This window comes from Acomys minous, assembly GCF_964271855.1.
Source record: "Acomys minous genome assembly, chromosome: 3".
Lineage (NCBI taxonomy): Eukaryota > Metazoa > Chordata > Mammalia > Rodentia > Muridae > Acomys > Acomys minous.
In genome coordinates, this window is record NC_140485.1 from 79723580 (window position 1) to 79751232 (window position 27653).

Here is a 27653-nt window from a genome sequence, read left to right on the forward strand (position 1 = left end):
ACCAGCCTGGTCTGCGGAGTGAGTCCAGAGCAGCCAGGGCTGCACAGAGAACCCTTGTCTAGAAAAACAAACAAACAAAAGCAACAAACAAAAAGCAAAGGGAGTTGAGGTCCACACATAGTGATGCGTATATATGTCCCCACTGTGCATGTGTACCCACACCCAGGTACAGCTGCTCATATACCTACATGACGCCCCCAAACACTTGATGTAATATCTCATTAAAGCAACACAATGACCCAACATAGAAGCTACTTTTATTATCTCTACCTCACAGATTGGGAAACTGAGGCACAAAGGCTTGTCAGCTGCTGAGTGCCGAGACTGGGCTACGATCGTCCCATCTCGCGCCAAGGCCCATCATCTTAGGCCCTTATGCGTTGCCGCCCATCAGCCTGACTTCAGAATAATAGCAAAGTCTTTTTGCCTCCAGACACCTGCTTCTCCGGCAGCAGCAGGTCCAGTGTTGTGTCTTCCTTAGTGAAGCATCGCGGCTTTTAGACGCCTCCTGTAAGGCTAGTTAAAGGAGTGACGCGCTGACGCCTTTTACATCTAGTCGAGTGGGGTTTTCAGATGCCTCCCCTGAACTGACTCAGAGAGAAACTTAGAGGGGGAAAGAGCAGCTAGAAGAATAAAGAAATCAGACCAAATGTCCCATTTTTCCTGGACTGGCTCTCCCCAGCCTTCTGTTGATGGGACCTCTGGAAATACGACTCTATAATCAGTTGGCTCTGGTCCTCAGCCCAGAACACTGGTAACAGGAAGCCAAGTGGGTGCGAGGCGATAAGAGGAAGTGCTTGGATGTTGCCTCTCGGTGCCCAGGTGCCTATCTCCAAGCCCCGCGACCTTGGGAAGGCTGGGGGAAGGAAACGGAACCTGAGGTCTTCATGAAGGAGATTTGGCTTCACTCTGCTGCCACCTGAAATCTATATTATCGATTAAAATAGATATTAAACAGTGCAACAATTTACTTATAACATTGCATAAAATATCGTGTAATTTGAAAAGTGTAAATAAGCCGGGTGTGGTGGCACAGGCCTTTAATCCCAGCACTCGGGAGGCAGAGGCAGGCGGATCACTGTGAGTTCGAGGCCAGCCTGGTCTACAAAGTGAGTCCAGGACAGCCAAGGCTAACACAGAGAAACCCTGTCTTGAAAAACCAACCAACCAAACAAAAAGTGTAAATATAAAATTCAACCAAGGTCACTTTTATTGCCTTTTAAAGATTTTTTTTATTTTATTTTTAAATGTGTGTGTGTGTGTGTGTGTGTGTGTGTGTGTGTGTGTGTGAGATTGGATTTCCCTGGAGCTGCCAGATGTAGGAGCTAGAAACCAAACTCGGGTCCTCCACAAGAGCCATAAATACTCTTAATCACTGCACCATCTCTCCAGCCTCTGACCTTGAGCTATGTAGCCACAGATGACCTTAAACTTCTGGTCTTGTTTCCCCTTCATGAGTGTGGGCCTCTGACATCACACTCACTTTATTCGGTGCTGAGGATCCGAACCAGGGTTTCCTGCATCCTAGGTAAGCACTCTTCCAGCCGAGCCACATCCCCAGGGCCCCTCGCTTGTTTTTGTTTTCCTTTGTTTTGTTTTTGCTTGTTCATTTGGTTGGTTGGTATTTCAAGGCAGGATTTCTCTGTGTAATCTTGGCTCTAACTTGCTCTGTACACCAGGCTGGCCTCAAACACAGAGATTCACCTGCCTCTGCCTCTCAAATGGTTTGTTTGTTTGTTTGTTTTCATACAAATAGGGACATTGCTCTACACACTTTTTTCATTTTACCTTATATCTTGAAAACTGTTTATTATCAGTGTGCAGAGAACCAAGTGTAATATCCAATCATATGAATGTACTACAGCCAGTTCTCAATGGAAAGGAAGGCTACTTCAAATAGCTTATTAAAAACACTGTACTTCGTATTTGTCTACATAATTTGACTTTAAAAAAAAGTCTCATTATATAGACAAGGCTGGCTTCAGACTCAGAGATCCACCTGCCTCTGCCTCCTAAGTGTTGAGATTAAAATCTTATGTTGCCATGCCAACTTAAGTATTTATTTTAAGCTAAGTATCGTCCAACGAAGTCTAAACAGTTGAGGCAATTTTAAAAGCTTAATTGGGGCTGGAGAGATGGCTCAGTGGTTAAGAGTGCTGCCTGCTCTTCCAGAGCTTCTGAGTTCAATTCCTAGCAACCACATGGTAGCTCACAACCATCTATAGTGTGATCTGATGCCCTTTTCTGATGTGCAGGTGAACACGTAAATAGAGCACTTACACACATAAAATAAATAATTAAATCTTTTTTCCAAAGTTTAATTGGGGTCAACAATTAATAAATGGAACCTCATGAAACCGAAAAACTTCTATAAGGCAAATCTTTAGCCATGTAGCTAATTTGAATTCACAATGAGCTATGAAAAAAAAACCTGTCTCAAAACAAAACCCCTGAAGAGAGATTCAGGGGTATCTCTCTTCAGACATAGAAGACTGATTAGTATATGTATTTCAGATCTAACCATGCCGCTTTCGACTTCTGTCAGTGATGCACCAGTGTCACGGGTTTACTTCCAGCCTTGACCTGTGTGCTTCCTTCCGAGCAGGTGCTCAGTTGGTACTTGAGGAAGGTTCCCTTCTGCAGGACCTGGGTGGACACTTGAGTAGGAAGGGATGAGCAGGGACAAGGGGCTGGCTGCCCCCCGTTCACCATGAGATCCCCATCACTAGAGGTATCCTAGTGGAAGCTCAGGATCAATATTTACTCTGTCTCAGGCCTTGGGCTGGTGTCCCCAGAGATGAGTCAGTTGAGTCCCTGCCCTCCCGGAGTTTGATACTCACAGAGCAAAAGTAAACAGACAGCGTCCGATGGGCAGTTCACTCAAGCACGGAGCGCGACTTCCTTTTCTGACGATATCTGGAACTCTTTGCCACGTAACACACGGAAATGCTGGAAACAAAAACAAAAGCATTCCTTTGAACACGCAGCCGACTCCTTAACAAACAACTGGGCCTTTTAACAGACATTTGAACTTAAGACATGCTCGTAGTTGGAACTAAAATCCCAGATACATCTGGAAAATTTGAGGGCCCAAGAGTTCATCTGGCTCTTGGCAGAGTGCCCTGTCGTTGTTGTCCCAGAACGTGAGGAGGCTTGTTAGACAGGAAAAGCCTCTCCCCAGGGCCTCCCACCTCCCTTGGGAGGCTGGCAAGAGATGAGTCTGCGGTGTCCTCAGATCTAATGAGGCGTAGTTTGTTTGTTCAGATTTTGGTTTTTTATTTTTAATTATGTGTAGGTGTGTGTGTGTGTGTGTGTGTGTACATGAGTGCAGATGCCTGAGGAAGACCAGAAAAAGGTATTAGGATATTAGATTCCCTGGAGTTGGAGTTACAGCCAATTGTGAGCTGCCTGAAGGTGCTGGGAACCAAAGTCTGGTCCTTTGGAAGAGCAGGAAGTACTCTTCCCCTTCCCCCTGCCCCCTCCCCCCCCCCCACCCTGGGACTACACTTTATTAGTTCCTTTTCCAGTAAACAGATTCAGTAAATACAGCACTTTAGGGACATACATGCTGTTACACAAGTCTTTTAAGTTTGTAAGTGCTCTTCAAAGATGTTGATCAGGAACATCTTTCATTGGTGGAATTACTTCTCCCGACTCCAGAATTGTATCACCTTGGAATATTCTGGGCTTCTTTTCAACCACGGCATATGGTTTTGTAGCCATGTGATATTTGGCATAATGATGAATAAACCAGAGAGGTATAGGCGCGTGAGAAACAGTGAAGAGACTGTACTGATAATGCCTTACACGTTCTTCCACAGGGCCCCGTCTCGCCAAAAGTTATTCCAGAGTCGCTCTAGTGGCCACATCCAGGACTCCCGGGGTCTCAATTCCTGGTCCTTCAGCCATCGCCTCCTGAGCTCCCGCAGCTGCTGCAGTCGCAGCCTCTCATCTGGGTACCGGGGCCCTCACTTACATGCGATCCTGCTCGGCAAAGCGACCCTGAGGCGCCTCGGAAGCGGAAGCGCTCTCAATAGCTGCGTCATCTCTCCAGCACCAGGCACGGGGTTTTCTGCCCATCCTCTCTTCAGGATGTAGCTGAGAATATGTAATTTAGCTGCCATGTAGACTTATCTCCTAGGTAGCAGAGTGCCTACCCGCTAACTCACAGTGCAATTGGTTTGTTTGTTTGTTTGTTTGTTGCATGTAGGACAGGAGTACAAGGGGCTGCTTCGTTCTTCCTGTCCATGCAAGTCACAAAGCTATTTAGATGTACAGATGGCTCCCTGTGTCTCAGAAGAATCATTCAGACTTTGGCCATGTCTTACATGCTTGGATACGCTTGCTGAGGAGGTTGCCAGCTGCTCTTGGGGTTGGGTGCGTTCTAACCTCAAATCCAAAAGAAAAGAGTAAATCCATTTCCCCAGATGGCTCATCCAAATCTCAGACGTGAGTTTTGTTGGCTCCGAATGCCCTGTTGTGGGTCACGTGCTCACCCTGCCCCCCAACCAGTCATGATGGTAGGGCCTTAGCATGTAGTATATCATTTACGTCCTATTCCTGGAATGAGGGCTAAGGAAATCAAGGTCTTGCTAGGAAGAGAAAGTGGGGGAGGGGGGATATGGGGGAGGGGGGGAGGGGCCTGGAGGAGGGTGAGGGCGAACAGGGGGAGATGGGTAACAAACAAAGACAACGAATTGTACCTTCTTTCCCAGAGCAGAGAAGGATGCGTATATTTGGGGTAAGGAAGAGGCTGAGTTTGTAGCCATGGAGGTTGTGGCACTTAGGGATCTACAGAGGTTCCAGTAGAGGCCTGGAGAAGAGGAGCGAAGCTACAGCTTTGGGCTTTCGGCATAATGACATCTTACTTAGCACTGTTTACCTAACAGGATGACTTTGGTAATTGTGGCATTTGTGGGTGCAGAGTAGGAAGGAAATTGGGAGAGCGGTGGACACTGGGTCTCTGAAGTCCGTCCTAAGGAAGTACATAAGTCTGAAAGCCCAGATCGTCTGTTCTTTTCCTTTCCTATATTTCTTTTTGGTGTGCGGGGGTGGGGGTGGGGGCCGGGGGTTGGGGGACTTAAAACATTTGGGTGGAGGGTTGAGGAAGGAAATAATTGTGAGCTTTCTAGTGAACCTCACCAGAAACCCTGGCCTAGGAACAGGAGGCTGCTCCTCTAGGAGGCTGGTAGGACCCTGGACTGGGTCTAGCGCCACCACTGGTCTGCTGTGTGTTCCTGAATCTGGCACTGTCACTCTCTGGGCTCCTGTTTCCCAACACATACACAGGACTAGGTCAGGTCCTTCCTGTTTCTTCAGTCTCCAGAATCCATTTGATTACCTTCCCCTCCCCCACTTCTCCCACTGTTGTTATTGTTTGCACTGTTTATTTTCAAGTTGTTATAGTTCATTGCTTCCTGGAGAAAAAATCATGGTCAGTGTACATCAAGCGAAGGTTTCCTTCATAGCAACCCTAACTTCTGTCGTGATCTGCTTGACTTTATGTTGCGCAACCTGGCCTCGAGCAATCCTCCTGCCTCAGCCTCCGGAGTATCTGGGACAATAGTTTATTAGTTTCTTTTGATGTTTTGCCGAGTTCTTTTCCTTTTCATTCAGGCACATCTGGAAAGTCTATGTTTGGGTTGATTTCTCTGCCTAATTCAAGGGGTTGTATATGTTGTTGTTGTTGTTGTTGTTGTTTTGAGTCAGGGTCTACATGTGTAGTCCAGGATGGCTTTAAAGTCATGATCCTCCGCCTGCCTTCACCGCCCAAATTCTGGGATCACAGACAGGAGCCACCTTGCCAGCTTGGACTGTTAATTTGTCAAAGCTGCTTTTGCTGTTAGCAGAGCAGTCTTTCAAATCTGATGTGTTCCTGTAAATGTTTATTTCTGAAACCTCTGGCTAGGTACCATTGCTTCCCAAGGGTAGAATACGTGTATTTTAGGCCTCATTTGTATATTGGTCTTATTTTCGTCTTTTCTTTTCTTTCTTTCTTTTTATTTTTTATTTTTTTGTTTTTTGAGACAGGGTTTCTCTGTGTAGCCTTGGTTGTCTTGGACTCGCTTTATAGACCAGGCTGGCCTCGAACTCATATCAATCCGCCTTTCTCTGCCTCCTGAGTGCTGGAAGTAAAGGTGTGTGCCACCACTGCCCAGCTAGTGTTATTTTCTTAATAAAATTGTCAATGGTTGGGATGTCATGAACACCTTCTCCTAGCTGGCTGTTCTGTCATTCATAATGGCAGCTGGTTATTAGGCAGTTGGGAAGGTAACGTTTCTAGTTGTGTTTAAAATGTTTATATAGGGGCTGCAGTGATGGCTCTTCAGTTAAGAGCCCTGGCTGATATTCCAGAGGACCCAGGAACCCTAGCGTGCCACACAGAAGCTCACAGATCTCTGTAACTCCAGTCCTAGGATATCTGAGCTTAAGGCAGCCAAGACAGACTACATGACGGATGGCCTTCCAACTCTGTTTGAAACTCCACAGTGGATTTCCTATTCTTTTTAGGTTAAGAATCCAACTTCTTAGCATCATGGTCCCCAAAGGCCATCTGACTGTGACCACTTGTCCAGTTTTCCTTTTCCTTCTTGTTCCCATCACTCCAACCACATCAGCCTCCCTGGTTGCAAACTCATAGTGACTTCAGCCTTCTCCCCTGACCCCATGCACACCACTTCCAACATTTTACACCAGTGACTCAAACTACTCGTGTAGACTTCAGCTGAGCCATCACCTCCTTGCCCAGTCAGTCTATAAAACAGCTCTCCCATTCTTCATTATCCGTGTTCCTGGTCGGTAACCACCAATGTCTAATCACTAACCCTAATTGTTTTGTCTGCTTAGACTCCAATATAGGAAGGCTGTGCCCTTCACACCACCATCGTTAGTGTTTGCCCCACCCCCAGCCCAATGGGGCATCAAACATCATTCATCTTCAGTGAACTGACTCCACCTAACTGCTTTCAGAGTGTGCTATTCATCGGCTATGGTGGTAAATTTCTCACAGATCCTTTTCCCTTGCTGCCATGGACATGGCTAAGAGGCAGGTACGGGGCCTGATCACAGTCAAGCCCATTGTCCTCTTTCTAAGAACAGTGAGCCCTGAACGAGGGGCACAAGTTTTTTTATTCTAGTGGTGAATAATTCGAGTGATTCGAGTTGTCTTATCTAGTGATGGAAAAGTTGACCATCAGGATGATTCTGCTAGTGGGAGCCAGCGTTGTTGCCTACCTGAACCCTGACTTCTCTGAGTCTGGCTCCCCAGTCTAGTCTCTCTTTTAACACCACGTACTCCCAAACAGCATTCTGATTTGCTTTTATTTGGAAAATGAGCAGAACCAGTTTGCCATTTTGAATCCACAAAAATGTATCAGGTGGGTCCTGTGCCCATCACACCTAGCACAGTGTCCAGTGGTGCCTGGGTGCTCAGTAAGTGGCAAATAAAAAAAAAACAGCCCAGCCATGTGGCTTCATGCTGTTTACTTGGTGTTTCAGAGCCTCAGTTTCTTGCTCTCTAGGTGGCTCAGCCATCATCTGGGATGTTCAGTTTCTCAGGAGAGGACGCACTTTGTTTACAGTTTCCTTTCCGTGAGGTTCTCTTCTTCTCCAGCTCCAACTACAAAACAATCCAACATGCCTCAGCCCAACCCAAACCAAATTTCTCTCATTTTCCCAGTCACAGCAACTAGCCACAAGATTTAGAGCTTGCATAAACATCCTGGTTGTGCCACCTGCTATGTGACTTTGGGAAAATTCCCAAGACTTGTGCCTTGGTTTCCTTATGTGGTAACGGGGACCCAACAGCAGCTATAATAGTGTTTATACATATAGAACGCTTGTAGTACATGGCCCATTGTAAGCACTGTTTGCTGACTTATTCCTCTTTTCATCCTTTGGTTACATAGACTTGTGGGCATGTGTATATGCCTTTCAGTGTGATGTTTTTTTAAGGTATGGATTCTGAGTCCACAACATCAGGATTTCCGGGAGAAATATGGGCTGAGTTTACTGTAGTGAGTCATAGTTTTTAGGGAAGACTGGAGGAGTTTACATTAAAACAAAAATTCTCAGGCCAGTGAGATGGCCCAGCAGGCATGGGCCTGGCTCCAAGCCTGACCATGGGTTCAATCCCTGGGGCCCACGTGGCAGAGGGAAAGAACTGGTTCAGTTCAGTGGTGTTCAGTATATTCACTACAGTCCAAGTTTAGAGCATTTTGGTTACTTCACAAAGAAGCGTTTTTATCTTACCTGTAGTCCCAGCTTCTGGGGAGACTGAGAGTTCAAGGCCAGCCTGGGAAACTTGTCTCAAAATAAAAAGTAACAGTCATGGTGGCATATGGCTGTAATCTCAAACTTAGGAGGCCAAAGCAGGATGATAGCTGCAAATCCTAGGCTTGTCAGGACTACGTAGTGAGTTCCGGGGCCTCAGGGTTCGTAGCAAGATGCTGCTGTTAACACACGCGTGCACAGACACAGACACAGACACAGACACAGACACACACACACACACACACACAGACACACACAGACACACAGACACACACACATACACACACACACACTCTATCTCTCTCTCCAGGGCACTAGGAATGACGATCAGGGGATAGACTGCACTTGTGAGCATGCCCGAAGTCCTGGCTGTGATCTCCGCACACAGTAAGTTGGACATGGCGGCTCCCACCTGTACCTCCAGCACTCAGGCGGTGTAGGCGGAAGGAATGAAAGTTCAAGCCGCCTTTGGCTGAGGCCTGAGTGGTCTAAAAGAAGGGGGAGCAGAAGGAAGAAGAGGAGGTGCAGGGGGAAGGGAGGGAGGAGAAAGAAAAGGAGGAAGAGGAGGGAAGAAGGAAGAGGGAAAATAATGCCGGCACACAGCTCAATGGTAGAGGGCTTGCTGGACGCGGGAGAGAAGAGACTGTAGGTTTAACCCCAGTGCCACAAGAGGGAGAGCAGAGGAGATCGCACCCTCTCCTACTCTCTAAGCCACCCCAAGTCCTAGCCTTCTCCTGTACAGTTGCCTGTTCTGAACATGCCATGTAAGTGGAATTATAGAACAGATGGTTTGTGGTCTGGTTTACTTCATTTAGCAGAATAGTTTCAGGGCTCTTGAATGTTGTGGCATCTCTCAGCACGTTCATTGCTTAGCTATGCTCCGTTGTATAGATAGAGGATCTTTTGTGTACCAATTTGCGTGTATTTCTACTTTGGTTTTATGAGTAACTTGTCCACACTTGTGTGGACATATGTTTTCGCTTCTCTCAGATACATAGCAAGAGCTGCATACCACTGAGCTACATGCCCATCGCTCACTCAGCATGTTGTGGAACTGCCATACTTGTCCAAAGTGGCTACATTGTATGTTTCCACTTGCAATGTACATGGACATTTGTTTTGCCAGACTGTATTATTTTGCTTGTTTTCTTCTTTCAGCCATCTCAGTGAGTATGAAGCGTTAGGCCACGGTGACTTTGATTTGCCCTCTCCCAGTAACCAGAGAGCCTGAGTGTCTTTCGGGGGGGGGGGGGGGGAGGGGGCTCATCTGCCATCTGTGTATTTTCTTTTTTTTTAATTTTTTAATTTTATTTTATTAATTTATTCTTATTACATCTCAATGGTTATCCCATCCCTTGTATCCTCCCATTCTTCCCTCCCTCTCATTTTCCCCTTACTCCCCTCCCCTATGACTGTGACTGAGGGGGGCCTCCTCCCCCTGTATATGCTCATAGGGTATCAAGTCTCTTCTTGGTAACCTGCTGTCCTTCCTCTGAGTGCCACCAGGCCTCCCCCTCCAGGGGACATGGTCAAATATGAGGCACCAGAGTATGTGTGAAAGTCAGACCCCACTCTCCACTCAACTGTGGAGAATGTCCATCTGTGTATTTTCTTTGCTGCTGTGTCTGTTGAAATGCTTGACTCATTTAAGAATTTGTCTTTTTTGGCTGGATGTGGTGGTGCACACCATTAATCCCAGCACTCAGGAGGCAGAGGCAGGTGGATCTCTGTGGGTTTGAGGCCAGCCTGGTCTACAGAGTGAGTCCAGAAAAGCCAGGGCTACACAGAGAAACCCTGTCTCGAAAAACCAAAAAAAAAAAAGGCTTTTCATAATTGAGTTGTGAGAGCTCTTTATATATTCTTAGGCCAGCGAAGCAGCTCCACAGTAAAAGCATCTGCTGCCACTCTGGAAAGCTCCAGAACACAATGCCTGGAGTTCATATGGTAGAAGACAACTGACTCCCACAAGTCCTTTGACCTCTATATGGATGCCATAGTATATAACTGACTCACTCCAAATAAATAAATGTAAAAATTAAGGGGCTGGAGAGACGGCTCAGGAGTTAAGAGCATCTCCTGCTCTTCCAAAGGACCCAAGTTTGGTTTCCAGCACCCATACTGTGCAGCTCACAACCTTCTGTAACTGTAGCTCCAGGGGATGCAGTGCTACCCTTTTGCTTACGTGAGAACTGCCCTCATACGCAACTACACTCACATGGACACATACACATAAACAAAAAAAAATTTTTTCCTTTACATGTTTTGGATAAATTCTGACACATGATTTGCGGATATTTTCTCCTCCTGTAGGCTGTGCTTATTTATTTTTGTGGTGTTATCTGTTTTTAATTTTGATGAAGTCTATATAATGGGACACTGTTCACAGGGCATAAAATAGCTACTAATCTGAGCAGCTGTGCCATTCATAGGCGACCCTCAAGGTCAGGCATGTGGCCAGTCCCTCATAAAAGACTCTAACCTAAGTTTCCGGTCCTCCCTCCCTCTCACCTCCCCCCCACCCCCAGTCTCCCAGCTGCGTATATATTCATCTGTGTTTCCGCAGATAGCGCAGATTAACTGAAGGGGGCATTCCATCCATGCAGCTTTTGGAGGCTGTGACCCACGCTGAGTGCGGCTTTACAGTGATGCAGCTGTTTTGGGTCACACACACGAGCCTCTGAGTAAACCCTATAAATCCATTGGCTCATCAAGCTAGCCTTGGGTGGAACTGTTTCTCTGTTCTGTCCTGGGTGTTTTCTCACCGGTAAATAGACGTTTGTTCTCATCTGCCCAGGAAAAGCCCAGCAAGAGTCCAACTTATTTCTTCCTTTGTTGCCCACGTATTTGGTGTTATAGTATAGAAACCAATGCTTGCTGTGCGTGGTGGCGTTCATTTTTAATCCCAGCACTTGGGAGGCAGAGGCAGGTGGATTCCTGTGAGTTTGAGGCCAGCCTGGTCGACAAAGCAAGTCCAGGACAGTCAGGGCTGTTACACAGAGAAACCCTGTCTCGAAAAACCGAAAAGAAAAAGAAAAAAGAAAAGAAAGCAACGCTTAACTAGGGATCACGAAGTGAAGATATTCTTTTGTTTTCTTCTGAGTTTTAGCTCTCGTGAGCTTTTTTAAAAAAGGATATTGCGATATCCATGTTTCGGAACCACTAGTTTGGACCTCACTTCCATTCATAATGGCTGGTCATGGTTTTCCCCAGAGACATAAAAGAACTTTTAAGATATCTTTTAAAATGATGTAACTAGGAGCCGTAGAGATGTGTCAGCGGTTAAGAGCACTTGGCTGCTCTTCCAGGCTCAATCCCCAGGACCCACATGGCCACTCACAACGGTGCAGAACTCCATTTCCTGCGGATCCAGTACCGTGTTCTGGCCTCTGCAGGTACTTCACACATGTGGTGCAACAGACATACACGCAGACAAAACGCCCATATGCGTAAAATAATACAAATTTAAAATATGTTTAGAAAGAGGGTGTGATTAGCCCATCTGATGTGTGCTGGGCTCTGGATACGTGTTAAGCGTTTCACTGTTACAACCCTTTCAGTCTTTACTATGGAGTTGATGCTACGGTGGCTTCAACTTCTCCTAATGCGATATGCATATACCAACATCTATATTTTAGGAGGAAAAATGTACAGACTACATAAGCTCATGTTAAAGAGTGTGTCTTTGGATCTTGGATCCAAAGATGAGTGTCCTTCTGTTTTCTTTTATGATCCCATCACCCTCTGCTTTTGAGAAATGAGCCAGAGCTGACTTTGACATTCACCTAATATCCTGATCCCCCTCCCATCTTTGTTTATGACTTGTTTTGAAGGATTTGTTTTTCTGGGCCTGGTGGTGCATGCTTTAATCCCAGCACTCAGGAGGCAGAGATAGGCAGATCTCTGTGAGTTCGAGGCCAGCCTGGTCTACAAAGTAAGTTTCAGGAAAGCCATGGTTGTTATACAGAGAAACCCTGCATTGAATCACCCCCACCCCCAACTAATTTTTTGTTTTTGTTTTTTTTGAGACAGGGTTTCTCTCCTGAGTGCTAGGATTAAAGGCTTGCACCACCACCGCCCGGCTGATCCGTTTTATTTTTAATTCTGGGTCTGTGTTGATGTCCCTGTGTGGGTATGTGCACAGAGCGCAATCGTTTCTCCTGGTGCTGGAGCTACAGCCAGTTGTGAGCTATGTGGTGCTGGGAGTTGAACCCTGGTCCCCGGGAAGAAAGAGCTTTAAGTGCTCTCAACCACTGAGCCATCTCTCCAGCCTGACTTATGTGTAGTGGCCCACAGCTTTAATCCCAGCACTCAGGAGGCAGAGGCAGGATGGTTGCTGTGAGTCTACAAATTGAGTCTAGGACAGCCAAGGCTACATAGAGAAACCTGTCTCAGGGGGGGGGGGAAACCCGATTTATATCTCTCAAACCAACTCTTCAAGTTCTATAAAGGTAGAGAGGGCACAGTTTTGTCACCACATTATAGTCTCTAGCACCCCAATAGGCATGGGGACATGGTGACCTTTTAGAAGTGTACCCCTGGAGAGTGGATTAGTTTAGTTGCAGTCCATGTGTTTAGCATGCTAAGGAGCATGCTAAGGAGTGTCATTCCTAGCATCAAATGAAATACTTCCATACCTCAGGAAGTCCACAGATGAAAACGTCTGCTACCACTGTGTTTAAAATTCCCCAGTGGCAGCTGGGTGTGGTGGGGCATGCTTCTGGTCCCAGCACTGGGGAGGCAGAGGTGGGACTGCCTCTGACCTCCACAACCATTCCACAGCCTCCCTTCCGCCACCAAAACTAAAAAGTATCTTTAAGAAAAGGATTGCCACAGATACAAAGGCCCTTTTTTTTTGTTCTGTTTTGTTTGTTTGTTTTTTGTTTTAATTCGTTTTTTTTGGTTTTTTTTTTCAAGACAGGGTTTCTCTGGCTGTCCTGGACTCTCTTTGTAGGCTGGGCTGCCCTGGAACTCTCAGAGATCCGCCTGCCTCTGCCTCCTGAGTGCTGGTTTTAAAGGCATGTGCCGCTACACCAGGCTGTGGAGGCATTTTAAATCATATAGAGATGACTAGGACAGCCAGGGAGTACTTGGCAAGACCTCATCTCAAAACACAAAAATAAATACAAAAAAGGCCCAGTGTGGTGGCACAAGCCTGTAATCTCTGCACTGGGGAGGCAGGGACAGGAGGAACCGACAGTCAAGGACTCTTCAGATCCACAGGGGAGTCTAGGCTACATAAGTCCCCGTCTCTGAAAACCAGGGTAACTGAAAATAAAAAGAAATAAAGCTTTTCAATGGTACATCATTTGTACTTTGAACAGTCTCCAAACTGTTAACTACAGCCTAGAGGCCCCTGCTCGCCTCTTAGGTGTTTCTCCTTCCATGACAACTGCTCTCCTCTTCCTGTGGGCCATACTTGTTTCTCTGCTGATCCTCTTTTTAGTTGTGAGCCTAGCCTTTAACAGCTGAGCCATGTCTCTAGCCCTATTTTTTGATACACACACACACACACACACACAGACACACATATAAATACACACACACATATAAATACACACACATAGACACACATATAAACACACACATATATTTTATATATATATGTATGTATTTGTTGTTTCCTGACTCTGAGTCTGTTCCTATGCTTGCGAGCTATGATTAGTTTCTTATTCTGTAGGTCTCATCTAAAACGTCAGTTTGGCCCCGCAGTCTTCTCTAACCAGCTTGTTACGTCACCACTGTCCCTTCTCCCATGGTTATTCTCAATCATGCACCTTTTCTCTTTAAAAATTTTTTTTCTTAAAATCTTTAACGGAAACATCTTATATATTTATGGGTTACAGAATGACAACCCAATACTTGTATATAATGTATAGTAATCATATAGGCTAACTGGCATATGACTTCAGACATTACTTGTGTTAGGAACACTCAAAAGACCCTACTACCAATTTAAAAATATTCAGTAAGTTTTGCTAACCGTGGTTATATATGTACTGATGCACTGTTCCATTTTCTTCATGGATCTAAAATTTCCTTGTATAGTTAATTATTACTGTTTTTGTTGATGGGATTTCTCTGTGTATCCTTGGCTATCCTGGACTTACTTTGTAGACCAGGCTAGCCTTGAACTCAACAGCGATCCTCCTGCCTCTGCCTTCCTGAGTGCTGGGACCACGCCTGGCTTTACTCTAACTAATTTTTAAGCATTTACCTTAGAGTCATTCCTACATTAACTAATGAAGTGGTATGCTGTTAGTGCCTATTAACTGGCTCTCCAACCCCCTGACCTGTAGTGTTTACTGATTTCTCAGCTGCAAACACTCCCATCTGAAGGGATTTCAGGCAACCAACCTGATCTGAGAAAAACAGAAGCGCATCATATGCAGTATTTGCCACATTAGCTGTTCTGGTTATTATTATCAACTTCACACAACCTTAGGATCATTTGGAAAGCGGAAACCTCGGCTGAAGAATTGCCTCCGTCAGACTGATCTGTGAGAAATCGTCTTGATTTTGAAATTGATTATTGTGAGAACGCTCAGTTCGTAGTAGGGGAATCATCCCTGGGCCAGGTGTCTGTGTTGTGCAAGAAAGCTGGTTAAGCATGAGCAGAAGGTCTGTAAAATCAGCCTCCTTTCACGGTTTTAGCCTCAAGATCCTGCCTTGAATTTTGATTTTCCTCGGTTAAATAACTTGTTGAAGGTCGTAGAGCTAATAATTAACCACTCCAAAGTGTTTCCTCAGTGTCGGGAGGATGGTTGGCCTCTAATAAATACACAAGTCGCGCTCTTTAAAAATATAAAGGTAAATATTTTAACATTAAAAATATGTGCACGGATGAAATTATTTCCTTAAAGTTTGCTCACGATCTCAGTAAAATGCAGTAGTCTTCACTTCTTTTGCGTTATCAGAGGCGCAGGCCAAACCTTTGCTGTAAGTTTGACACATCCCGCTTTCCGTCGTCCCGTCGCAAAGCCTTCTGGGAGTGGTAGTCCTCAGGTCGGCGGGCTCCCGCAGCAACAGCCGCGCTCGTTTGACGGAGGTACTACAGTGTGGCGCGCAAGTCTTGAGGCTCTTCCGCCTTGCCTTTGCCCTTCCCGCCTGCGCGCCCGCCTCAGTTATCATGGCGGCTCCCTTGGCCCTGGTGCTTGTGGTGGCCGTGACCGTGAGGGCGGCCTTGTTTCGCTCCAGTTTGGCCGAGTTCATTTCTGAGAGGGTGGAGGTGGTGTCCCCACTGAGCTCTTGGAAGAGAGGTGAGGCCATCAATTAGAGTAGGTCGGTCCGCGCTGTCCCAGCCTCAATGAATTGAATTGGAGGTGGAGAAGATGGACACTGGCGCGCGGTTCTGAGGAGACGGACCCGCGCCTGGGGTCCTTCGCGAGCTGAGGGCGGAGCTATGGTGCGGAGGATGGGGTGTGGAGGAGGAGGTGTGGAGAGTGAGCCCCACTGCCCGGGAGATGGGTATCCGAGGGGGGCGTGTCCCCCACTGTCCGCGGCAGGATGGACGTCCGGAGTGTGCATTGGGGTTTGTGGAGGGTTAGGTGCCCGCAGCGGGATTGCAAGGCAGTGTCGCCCCGAGTAGCCGCCGATAGTGGAGGGGTGAGAGGAGACGAGGGAGGGAAAGAGTGCCTGTGCAAGTCACGTCTGCCCAGTCAGTCTAGGACTCGCTGTCAAGTTTTTGTCTTCTTTTTTAAATTAAATTAAATTTTTTTTTTTTTGAGACAGGGTTTCTCTGTGTAATCTTGGCTGTCCTGGACTTACTTTGTAGACCAGGCTGGTCTTGAACTTACAGAGATCCTCCTGCCTCTGCCTCCCGAGTGCTGGGAATAAAGGCGTGCGCAGCCTGGCTGGTTTTGTCTTTTTTTTATGTATGTGTGTATGTTCTTCACAAAACCTATTGCATACTGTCCTCTCTAACAAGACACAGAAATTGGGCTGGATGAGCCCCAGGCCAGTAGAGGAGACAAACAAGTCTTTATAATAATTTCTTTAGTGTCCGACCTGGAGTAAATGGTCTTTTCTTTTCCAGAACGAGGGAGTGAAGGATTGAGTTTGGAAGAGATTAGAAAAAAAGAGGAATTCCAGGTTGGAGAGGATCAAGAAATAGTTGAGGATGTGAAATACCCAGAGTAGAAAAGATGTGGCTTAGGTTGGGACCACAGGTTGATTTAATACTTATTTATTTATTGTTTTTTCGAGACAGGGTTTCTCTGTGTATCCTTGGCTATCCTGGACTCACTTTGTAGACCAGAGCTCACAGAGCTTCGCTTGCCTCTGCCTCTCCAGTGCTGGGATTAAAGGTGTGTGCTATCACCACCCAGCTTTAATTAAAAAAAAAATTGTGTGTGTGTGTGTGTGTGTGTGTGTGTATGTATGGAGGTCAGAGAATACTTGGGAAAGTTCGTTCTCTCCTTCCACCATAGTTTCACTCAAATAAAGTAATTCTTAGTATATGTCAAGGAGTATAGTAAGCTTTTAATACTTTTCCCTCTCACTTAGTCCTCACAGTGATTCTTTGTGGCAGATGGTAGTATGCCCCCATTTTACATATAAGAAAAATAAGATTAAAAAAAAGAATAATTTGCTTCAGGTTTGCAGTTGGTGAGTTGCAGTGGTAATTGTTTTTTTTTTTTAATTTATTTACCTTTATTTTATGTGCATTGGTGTTTTGCCTGCATGTATGTCTATGTAACTCAGATCTTGGAGTTACAGACAGTTGTGAGCTGCCATGTGTGTGCTGGGATTTGAACCCGAGTCCTCTGGAAAAGCAGTCAGTGCCCCTAGCCACTGAGCCATCTCTCTAGCCCCGGCAGTGGTAATTCTTGTGCGAGGTGTGTGTGCGTGATGGATTTGTCCCTTGTGGTTGAGATGCTTAGTTCCTACTCTCTGGGTACCAGAGCACTCAAGGCTTCTCTGGCTCCTGCTTCCTCTGCTTTTAGAACCTAATACATGCCTGCACTAAGACTTTCTTGGAGCTAGGCGTGGTGGTGGCATGGCTCTGTAATCCCAGCACCTGGGAGACTGAGGCAGGAGGATCCTAAGTTTGAAACCAGTCTAAGCTCCCTATAGAAGTCAATGCCAGTAGAGTTACATAGCGAGATCCTGTCTCAGAAACCAAAACTAAGCAGTATTCCTCACCTTATAGAAAAAAGTTACTTGTTTAGCTCTGCTCTTTCTGTAGTGCTACGAACTTCTGGAAGGACTGCTGGACTCATGCCTAAATTCCTGGGTGCCTGGGATTGAACAGGTGTGCAGTTAGTTACTGTTGAAAATGCAGAAGAAATAAAAGCACAAGCTGCCATTTAGGTAGAAGCATTTAAAGAGGAGATGGCGTTGTGTATGATTTCTAGAATCTTAGGAAGGAAGCTGGGCACGGTGGCGCATGCCTGTAATCTCAGTACTCGGGAGGCAGAGGCAGGTGGATCTCTGTGAGTTCGAGGCCAACTTAGTCTACAGAGTAAGTCCAGGACAGCCAGGACTTATAAGAGAAACCCTGTCTCAAAAATAAATAAATAAATACATAAAAAATAAAAATAATCTTAGGAAGGATTTGAGTCTCTGGCTCTTCCATTTACTTCCTTTGTGACTTCTTATATGTGAGACAGGACATTAAAATCCGTGTTAAGGCACAATAAACCAAAACATCAATTCTAAGGTCTTGAGTGTAGAGGAATTTTAAATTCAGAACATGGCTGCTCTGGCAAGAGATCACATCTGAAGACCTTCTAGGTCTGTGTGATCCAGCTGGATTACAAACATGCGTTTAATCGAGGAGACAAGAGGCAAGCAGATCTGAGTTCAAGGCCAGCCTGGTATAGAGCAAGTTTCAGGTAAAGACAAGCTTAGATCCAGGCGTGGTGGCACATGCCTTTAATCCCAAACAGTGAAGGTAAAGTTAGTTTGTAGAAGGAAGCACAAACAGTGAAGGTAAAGTTAGTTTGTAGAAGGAAGCACCATGTTTGAAAATGATGTCTAATTGAGTGGCAGAAAAAGTGACGAATCAGAGAAAGATTCAACAGAATAGGATATTATGCCCAATTCTCAAGAGGAGAGAGAGGAAAGGGAAGCTACTTAAAGGGCAATGCGGGGGTGGGGGGGTGGGGGGTGGGGCAGGTATCTTTACCTGGAGAGCTTCACAGAGAGAGACTGAATGAGAGAACAAGCTAGACACAGATGAAGACTGAATGGGAAAGAGCAGGAGGTTAGACAAGATTTGGAGTTAGTCTGAGGTCAAGCAGAGCAATTCTGGTTGAGAGAAAAGCCAGAGTGTATAAGTCAGCTGGGAAGGGGAGTTTGATCCAGGACAGCTGAGGTGAGCCAGCCAGCCCGGAGCTCAGTAAGAACCAGAAAGGATGGTCCTACTCAGCAGTGAGTCTCAGGGGCTGAAAACATTCTAGGCCTAGGCTGGATTGTACGGAGGCTAGAAGCTTCCAGGACCAGGCCTAGGATAGGAGACTGAGGCAGTATTCCTCTGAGACAACAATTGAAGCAGGTGAATAAAAGTTTTTTTTACACTTGAGTTTAGGAACTACAACAATGTTACATTGGTTGAGCTGAATGGGTGAGTCACAGAGGATAGGTTCCGAGTGTGGTGACAGGGTGATGCTTAGACGTCTAGATCCCAGTAGCTCAGGGCCGGTCTCAGGCTAGACAGATCGGTAGTCACACAGCTCATGGTGCGCTCTCTCTCTCTCTCTCTCTCTCTCTCTCTCTCTCTCTCTCTCTCTCTCTCTCTCTCTCTCTCCCTCTCCCCTCCCCTCCTCCTGCCTCCCTCTCCCCCTCTCCCTCCTCCTCCCTTCCTCTCTCCCTCCCTCTCTCTCTCTCTTCCCCCTTCTCCCCTTTCCCCTCCCCTCCCCCCACTCTCTCTGGATGTCCCACCCTAGTCTCTGTTATTGCTCAGCATTGGCTACTTGGTTTTTATTGACAACACTGAGAACAAGTGGGGACACATTTACATAAACTTGAAACAGGAGATATTTAGAATAAACATCACAATGCAATATCCAGATTGATCTAGATAGTGGGGTAGGGAATCAGCGTTTGAACGAACAAGGGTCAACTGTGCACAGCCCACAGGTACATTATGCCAACAGGGTCTCTCTGTGTAGCCCAGGCTGGCCCAGCACTTGCCACTGCTTCCCGAGTACTGGGATTAAAGATGCAGATGACAAGCATTTAAAAATAGTGAAGTAGGATCCATTCTGCTTTTAAGTGACATTTTGAGATTTTTGAGTCACCAGCTCTTCAGATAAAGGGTCCTGTGTCCTCATAGACTTTGGTTGGCTGCAGTATGGGCTTATTTATTTATTTACTTACTTACTTATTTGGACATTGTGTGTGGTCGTGTGTGTACGCAGTGTGTGTGCAGGTGTGTGTGTGAGTGTGTAGGCCAGATTTGATGTTAGCTGACTTCCTGGTTGTGTTCCACCTTATTTTCTGAGAAAGGATGTACTGGCTTGCTTTTTATTGGTGTGATACAATACTGGCCAAAACTAACTTGGGAGGAAATTGTTTACTTGGCCAGTGGGTTACATCTTCAGGAGAGCCTGAGCCAGGAACCTGAAGCAGAGACCATAGAGGAAAGCTGCTTTCCGTTGCTTCCCATGGCTGCATCCTACCTTTCCTGTGCGGCCTAGGCTTACAATGGCCTGGGCCACCTGACATCAGTTACTCCTAAGCAAATACCTCACAGACGGGGCCACAGGTCAGTCTGGTGGACACAGTTGAGATTCCCACTGTCTCTAGGTCTCTCTCTCTCTGCCTAGGTACTTGCCCATCTTAGTCAAAGATTCTACCACTGAACTATAGCCTCAATTCTGAGTTTTGCTTTTCCTCTCAGTCTTTTGTTAAACTGATTTCAGCCAGCTGAGGCTACATGAGACACTGACCACCAGCACCCTAAAAGAAAAAAAAAACAACCAAAAATTTTCTAGCTTTATAGTATTGGCACATTGTTATTATATGTTAGAATCTGGCAGCTTGAGTAATTCTTTTGTTGTTGTTTCAGACAGGGACAGATATCCATTGTACATATTAAACACAAAATTTTAATTGTTTTAGATCTAATAATGTCCTTGTTCACAAATCCTTCATTTTATATTCTTGTTTTATTGCTTTATCTTTTACTTTAAAAACTTTTTAGCACCTAATGAAGCTCCTTGTGTGGCTTCAAGCCAGCAGGGAACAGGCTTGTTCAAGACAAAGCCTTAGTCTTTCTCAGCTCCTCTGAAACATTTGGCCTTCAAGATGGCAAACTGCTAGGAGCTTCTCTTCTCCAGAACTTTGCAGAAACCCTGTCATACCGTGTCACCGATGGCAGCTCTGGTCTTGGTTGTGGCAGCATTTGCTCATACCTGCTCACTGACCAATGTCCCGAGTTTATTGATGTAGAGAGTTGGGCAGAATCTCTGCTGCTTCTTTAAGTGGTAATCCCTCCTACCAGCTCTCCCAGCTCATCCGGTTCATATTTGCCAAAGTTGATCCTGACTGCTTCCATACTTACTAATGATATGTGTCTGAATATGACCGTGGTTGTAGCTCATGTGACCATGAAGTTTCTGGCTCTTCTTCAGCAGGGTGGTAGTAGTGAAAAGGAAAGCTCCTTTGAAAGAATAAGTGGGGACCCTAAGATGTCTTCATGGGTGAAGGTGCTCGTCACCAGATCTGACAACCTGAGGTCGGTCAAGGTGGAAGCAGAGACATGACTCCTTCAGTTTGTCCTCTGAGACAGACAGACAGACAGACAGACAGACAGACAGACACACACACACACACACACACACACACACACACACACACACACGGAGAGAGAGAGAAAAAAAAACATTTTGAAAAGAGTGAACACTGCATGTTTATAAAAGTTGTTTTTTTTTCCCTCAAGCTAGCCTTGAACTTTGTTTTACTTTATTTTTGGATTCAGGGTCTCATTGTAGCTCAAGCTGGCCTGGAATTCTGTAAGTAGACCAAGCAGCCTAGAACTTGGAATCTTGTCTCTGATCTTCTTTAGTGCTAGGATGACAGGGGTGAGCGACCATTTTCAGCTTGTCTAATTTCTTAAACATTGAATGAATCATTAACAGAGTCTGAAGAGAATTTTGTTACTCTTCTAGCTGAGATGGGAAATACACACTGTAGGCCCTAGGAAGGTTTTCTTTTTCTTTCTTCTTTCTTCTTCTTCTTTTTTTTTTTTTTTTTTGTTTTTGTTTTAAATTTTGGTTTTTCAAGACAGGGTTTCTCTATGTAGTCTTGGCTGTCCTGGACTCAACTTTGTAGACCAGGCTGGCCTTGAACTCACAGCGATCCACCTGCCTCTGCCTTCCGAGTGCTGGGATTAAAGGTGTGCACCACCACACCTGGCACGCAAAGTTTTCGTACATGTGTACCAAAATCATAAAAGTGATGGAAAGAGTTAATCATAATCTAAATGTATCCAATTCAAATAGTCTGCATAATGAAATATGTTATGGCGTATGTTAAGTTTAAAAATCAATAGACTATTTTGAGTTCATGTCTTACATATTTTAATGTTACAGTAAAGAGTGGTTTTTTTTTGTTTGTTTTCTCGAGACAGGGTTTCTCTGTGTAACCTTGACTGTCCTGGATTCACTTTGTAGACTAGGTTGGCCTCAATTTCAAAGATCTGCCTGCCTCTGCCTCCCTAGTGTTGGGATTAAGAGTGGGGTTTTTATAAATGTTTAGGTTGACTTTTTCCACAGACCAGTTATCCACGAAAGACTATGATGCTACAGTTAATCACCAGATAGCACAGGCACCTTGTAGGCCATTGCCAGAGACTGCTCTAGCAAGTTTGTGATGCACAGTGTCTAGCAGAAGCACCTCTGGGAGAGGGTGTGGAGTCTGTCCCCCAGCTCCATGCTTGAAGACCTCCCTCTCGACTAAACATGGTAGACCCTGATGCTTCCATACCCCCTCATTCTGTCTGATCCCCAAGGGATTTCTCTGGAGGTAAGATGCCTTTGGCTTAGGTCGAGGGAAGTCTTGTGAAGTGGGCTAATGAATCCTCTCCTTGGGTTTCCAGTAAAGCTGTTAGAGAGAGTTTAATAGCTGTCTTACTGGGCAGCTCTACACTGCTCCTTAATGGGTTTTCCCTTTTGGTCTTAGGATAAAGGACCGGTACGGATGTCTCTATAACATTTATATATTTATTTACTGGGTGTGCTCATCCTTTCTACCCTGTGGGGTCCTAGGATTGAGCTCAGGTCATTTGGTTGGCAACAAAGCCTTTACCTGATGAGATAGATGTCTTGCTAGCTCCAGTTAAACTGTCTTGCACAATCAGGCTTTAAAAAAAAATGTTCCCCAGCTGAGTGCAGTGGTGCACACCTATAATCCCAGCACTCGGGAGACAGAGGCAGGCTGGGCCTCTGTGAGTTCAAGGCCATATTGGTCTTTGGAACAAGTTCAGGACAGCCAAGTCTACACAGAGAAACCGTGTCCTGGGAAACAAACAAGCAAACAAGCAACACTGTTTACCACTATAAATTGTTTAATTAATTAGCTTTTCTTCTTTTGGTTGAATATATAAAGCATTTTAATGTTTATTTTCCCAGGTATTTCTTGTCTCTTCATCTCTCTCTCCCTTCTTCCTTCCTTCCTTTCTTTTTTCCTGTTTTCTTTTTGTTTTGTTTTTTGAGACAGGGTTTCTCTGTGTAGTCCTGGCTGTCCTGGACTCACTTTGTAAACCAGGCTGGCCTCGAACTCACAGAGATCCGCCTGCCTCTGACTCCTGAGTGCTGGGATTAAAGGCATGCGCCACCGCCGCCCGCCCGTCTTGGCTTTTTCCTTTCGTATTTGTTTGTTTGTTTTCAGAAGGACGCTTGCAGTGTAGTGCAGGCTGGCCTTAGACTTGAGGTCCTCTTGCCTCAGTCCCTGAGTCCCAGCACTGCAGCTGTGTGCCATGATAACTAGCTCTCTAGGTGTGTCTCACTTGGTCCATGTTCCTTCTCTCTCAATTCAGTGAGTGAGTGATTTTAAAGCTTAAAATTAGAGCTGAGTATAATCACAGTACTCAATATACATATAAAATGTCATAATGAAGTTCATTCTTTTGTGCATTTAATGTTAATAAAATTTTTCTTTAAATTTTTAATACTTTGTATCATATTTTACGTGTAGTATATTGCCTGCTCGTCTCAGCATTTTGTGGACAGCTTTCCTTCATTTAACGTAGATATGTTGTATTTTTTAAAAGTGTTTTTAAATTTTATTTTATCTGAGTGTACATATGTGTGCCATGTGTGTGCAGGTGTGGTAGAGGCCAGAAGAGGGTGTCAGCTCTCCTGGAACTGGAGTTATCAGTGGTTGTGAGCTGCACACTGTGGGTGCTGGGGACAGAACCCGGGGCCTGGACATAACAGCAGGCTCTCTAAGAGCCGTCTTACCCACCCCTCTAGCACTTTTTTGATGTTAACAAAAATTTGAAGTAGTTTTATTTATTTAAAAATTTTAGTGTGTGTATGTGGGGGTGGGGCGGGAGGTGTGCACACACCGTGCCTCATGTGTGGCGGTCACAGGAAAACTTGAAGGAGACATTCTTTCCCTTTCACTTTAAGGTCTGATGATTGAACTCAGGTCATCAATCTTGGAAGCAATCACCTAATCCTCTGAGCCATTTTGCCAACCCTGAAATGTTTAGATTTTCAGAAGAGTTGCAGAGGGGCTGGAGAGGTGGTTCAGCAGTTAGGAGTGTTTTTGGTCTGTCCCAGTAGTGGAGTTTGGATCCCAGCATCTCCATCAGGTTGTTTACAAACTCAGTGACTCTAGCTTGAAGAAATCTCACAGCTTTGTCTAGCTTCTATGGCTATTCACAAACACACGTGTGTACACAAACACACACCAAGTTACTGTTTGTGCTTTACTCACTGTTTGCTGTAATATAGTGGTTTCGGTCAGTCAGTTAATGTATATATACCTTATTAGAACTGGGCAGGTGGTGGTGGTGGCACACACCTTTTAATCCCAGCACTCAGGAGGCAGAGGTATGTGGATCTCTGAGATGGAGGCCAGGCTTGTGTAGAGATCGAGTGCCAGGATGGCCAGGGCTACACAGAGAAACCCTGTTTGGAAAAAAACAAAACAAAACAAAAGGAATCGTGTTGTTTCCCTGTTGTTGCCCAGCTTCTGGCCTAGGCTTAGTCCATGCCCTCATTTTGCATTCAGTGGTTATATCTCCTTAGTGACTGCCAGTCTGGGGCGTGTGGTTTGTTTTCTTTAAGACTACTGGGCAGTTATTGTGCCTGTCAGTTTGGGTTGTCTGATGTTTCCTATGATTAGGTGGAGGATATGGTTTTTTTTGTTGTTGTTAGTTTGTTTTTGTTACTATACCACATTGTTAGCATGACGTCCACAGAAATGTTCGTGTCACCTCATCCATGAATCATGAGATACTTGATAATACAGTTAACATATCGATGATGTTTTAATGGATCACCTGAGTAAAGCGGGTAATGTAAGGTTATGTGAAATTACTGCTTTTCCTTTGAAAATGCTTTGTCTTTTATACGTTTGCCCCTAACTTGAGCATCCACTAATGATGGTTGCCTTTGAAAACCATTCTCTCGGTCAACCAAGTGACGACTTCTTGTTCCGTCGTCATTCTTTACTTTTTACCCTTTTTGTCCTGGTGTTGAGCTCAGACCCTCCAGGACAGCCAAGGCTACACAGAGAAACCCTGTCTTGGAAAAAACCAAAACCAACCAACCAAACAAACAAAAAAACAAAACAAAACAAAACAAAAAGCCTAGCCAAGCAGTCACTACAAAACAAACAAAGAAGACCAATTTCCCTCTTCTTCCCAAATCACCTATAAGGTTAGGATCAAAGGCACACTGTTAAAAAGTACATACTACTCTGTAGAAAAATGACACACATGTCACTGAAACAGGTGGCACAAGACAGTGACTGCTATTTCACTATCCTGGATGGCAGTTTTTAAGCCTGCTATTGATTTTGTTAATTGTGCTTTGGAATAGGGTAGAATATACATAAAAGGAATGCTTTAGAGTTGATGGAGGTTACAAGGAGGTAGAAGTATATGGGTTTTTTTTTTAAACTTTATTTTTGTTTTATTTATTTATTTTTTGAGACAGGCTTTTTTTTGTGTAGCCTTGGCTGTCCCAGACTCACTTTGCGCACCAGGCTGGCCTTGAACTCACAGCGATCTGCCTGCCTCTGCCTCCTGAGTGCTGGGATTAGAGGCGTGCACCACCACGCCTGGTTCAGTGTTTACTCTTAATAGTCAAGCCATTTCTCCAACCTTAGAAGTTTACAGTTTAGTATAAAACTTTGTTATAAAGCATTCCCCCTGATGCAAAGGCTGTTTTGTACAGAATATCCCATCCTTGAAATTTAATTGTGTGTGTGTGTGTGTGTGTGTGTGTGTATGTGTGTGTGTGTGTATGCATGTGATACATTCTTTGAGAATTTCATACGTGTGTACAGTCTCAATTTTTTTTTTTTTAAATCAAGATCTTTAGCCACTTGCTCGAACTGAGGTAGAGGGATTAGATAAACTCAGGCATTTCTTGGTCCCAGGAAAATCTAACCTTTTAGGTGATGACTATTTGCTGCTGTCTCTAAAGTCTGAGTGACCTTGTATTTCTTCCTTTTTAGTGGTCGAAGGCCTTTCGTTGTTGGATTTGGGAGTGTCTCCGTATTCTGGAGCAGTATTTCATGAAGTAAGTGTGTGTTTTCTTTTCTGGCACTGAGAGTGGTTTATAGTCATGGGTACCAAAGCCTGAGCTCTACTCGGTACAGACATTTAAGAAGATCTGTTTTGATAGGCATTCCCTTTTGTGGAATCACAGGGAAAAGGATCCACGTTAGGACTGTAAAAGGCGAGAGGGAGGGAGAGGTAGAAAGAGAAGTAAGTGCTCTCACATTGTTGAGGTAGAGTCTCCATACACAAGCTGAGCTGGCAATGAAGCTTCTGGATGATTCTCTTGTCAGGAGTGCTGAGATTCGTATGAAACCAGCTTTCTGTGGGTTCTAGGGACCAAACAAAGCAAAGTTCATTAGACTTGGGCAGCAGGAGTGCTTGCTGAGCCATCTTTCTGGCTTGGGGAAACATCTGTGAGCCGTCTTTAAAAATAACTGTTTTTAATGGCAAGTTTTGAGCAGCTCTCAGTCCATGTATAGTTGTATGCTAAGTGGCATGTAATTGGTTTTTTGAAAACTCTTGCCCATGAAAGCTGTGACATTGGTTTCCTAGAAAGCCCACTAAAGGTTATTGAAACCATAAAATTAGTTCCTTTTTTTTTTTTTTTTAGGTTTTGGTTTTGTTTATTTTGGTCTGGTTTTTTTGAGACAGGGTTTCTCTTGTAGTCCGGGCTGTCCAGGACTCACTTTGTAGACCAGGCTGGCCTCAAACTCACAGAGATCCACCTGCCTCTGCCTTTGCCTCTGCCGCCTGAGTGCTGGGATTAAGGGCGTGTGCCACCATGCATTTGGTTTTAGTTTTTTGAGAGAGGGTTTCTCTGTATAGAGTTGACTCCACTGGAACTCTTTCTGTAGACCAGGCTGGCCTTGAACTCAAGAGATCCACTTGCCTCTGTGTCCCAAGTGCTGGGATTAAAGATATGCACCACCATGCCTGACTATAAAATTAGTTCTTAGGACCAGTAAAAATAAGCTAGATACGAGACTCCCACTGTAATCCTAGTTTTAGCCAAGGCAGGAGAACTGCCATGTATTTGAGGCCTGCCCAGGCCTGGGCTATGTGAGACTATCTCAAAATACTAAAACAGCAAAAATGTAAAAAAGAAAAAAAAAGTCTTTGTAAGGTCTTTGTTACCTGTCTCTTGGATTACTGTAAGAGTTTTTTTGTTAAGTTTTTCCTGGTGCAGTCTTACTCATTTACTCTTCACTCTGCAGTCAGGGACATTTTTCTAAAACGTGAATCTAAGTTTGTCATTGTGGTGCTTGGCACCTCTTTTTGTGGACAATCTCAGCCTCATAACCCATGTACTTAGAGAACTGTTCAAAGCTCTCACCGAAGTTCTTTCCCAATTTTCTTTCCTTTCTTCCTCCTTCCATTCCTTTTCTTAAACACACAAGTTGGGAATATGTGTTTTACATCCACATAACAGCCCACTAGCCCCAAGGTCCAGTGTGAAGTGGGCCTTGGGTGTGCTTCAAAACATGGAAAGTGTTTGTTCCATATTTCCTGTTGTCTAATCATCTTTGTTCATGCCGTTCTCTTTTTGTTCTAACCTTTTTTTTGTGCCTGGCTTTATTAATGAGTCACAAACTTAGATTTCACTTCCTCCAGAAAATCATCCAGCATCACTTTACACTAAGTTAACTGCTCCTACTTTATCACCCAAGGAATGTTACCCTTCATGGCTTATATCCTGTTCCCT

General features: G+C 44.9%; 1 protein-coding gene, 1 long non-coding RNA gene and 1 pseudogene across 4 annotated transcripts in view; 1 reads left to right on the forward strand and 2 right to left on the reverse strand.

The window, feature by feature from the left end:
• Positions 1 to 235: 235 nt before the first annotated feature.
• Positions 236 to 3074, reverse strand: LOC311594223. The gene is made up of 2 exons (XR_014777995.1): positions 2841 to 3074; positions 236 to 926 (listed from the first exon to the last, which is right to left on the reverse strand). It is a non-coding gene; the product is annotated as an uncharacterized lncRNA (long non-coding RNA).
• A 463-nt stretch (positions 3075 to 3537) lies between these two features.
• LOC311593802 (NADH dehydrogenase [ubiquinone] 1 beta subcomplex subunit 6-like) lies at positions 3538 to 15399 on the reverse strand (annotated as a pseudogene). Its single transcript has 3 exons — positions 15169 to 15399; positions 8690 to 8759; positions 3538 to 3967 (listed from the first exon to the last, which is right to left on the reverse strand). The product of its transcript is annotated as an NADH dehydrogenase [ubiquinone] 1 beta subcomplex subunit 6-like (transcript).
• The window catches only part of PIGU (phosphatidylinositol glycan anchor biosynthesis class U), an 80136-nt gene continuing 67812 nt past the window's right edge, over positions 15330 to 27653 (forward strand). Inside the window, exons 1-3 of one of the 2 annotated variants that reach the window (XM_084775776.1) lie at positions 15401 to 15527; positions 17456 to 17521; positions 25906 to 25970. Coding sequence is in view for 1 of the 2 variants with exons in the window: in XM_084775775.1 (XP_084631901.1) it covers positions 15398 to 15527; positions 25906 to 25970 (195 nt within the window). In the remaining variant the exon portion in view is untranslated. Of the gene's footprint in view, positions 15528 to 17455; positions 17522 to 25905; positions 25971 to 27653 lie in introns of both variants that reach the window. The other variant, XM_084775775.1, reaches the window with a different exon arrangement.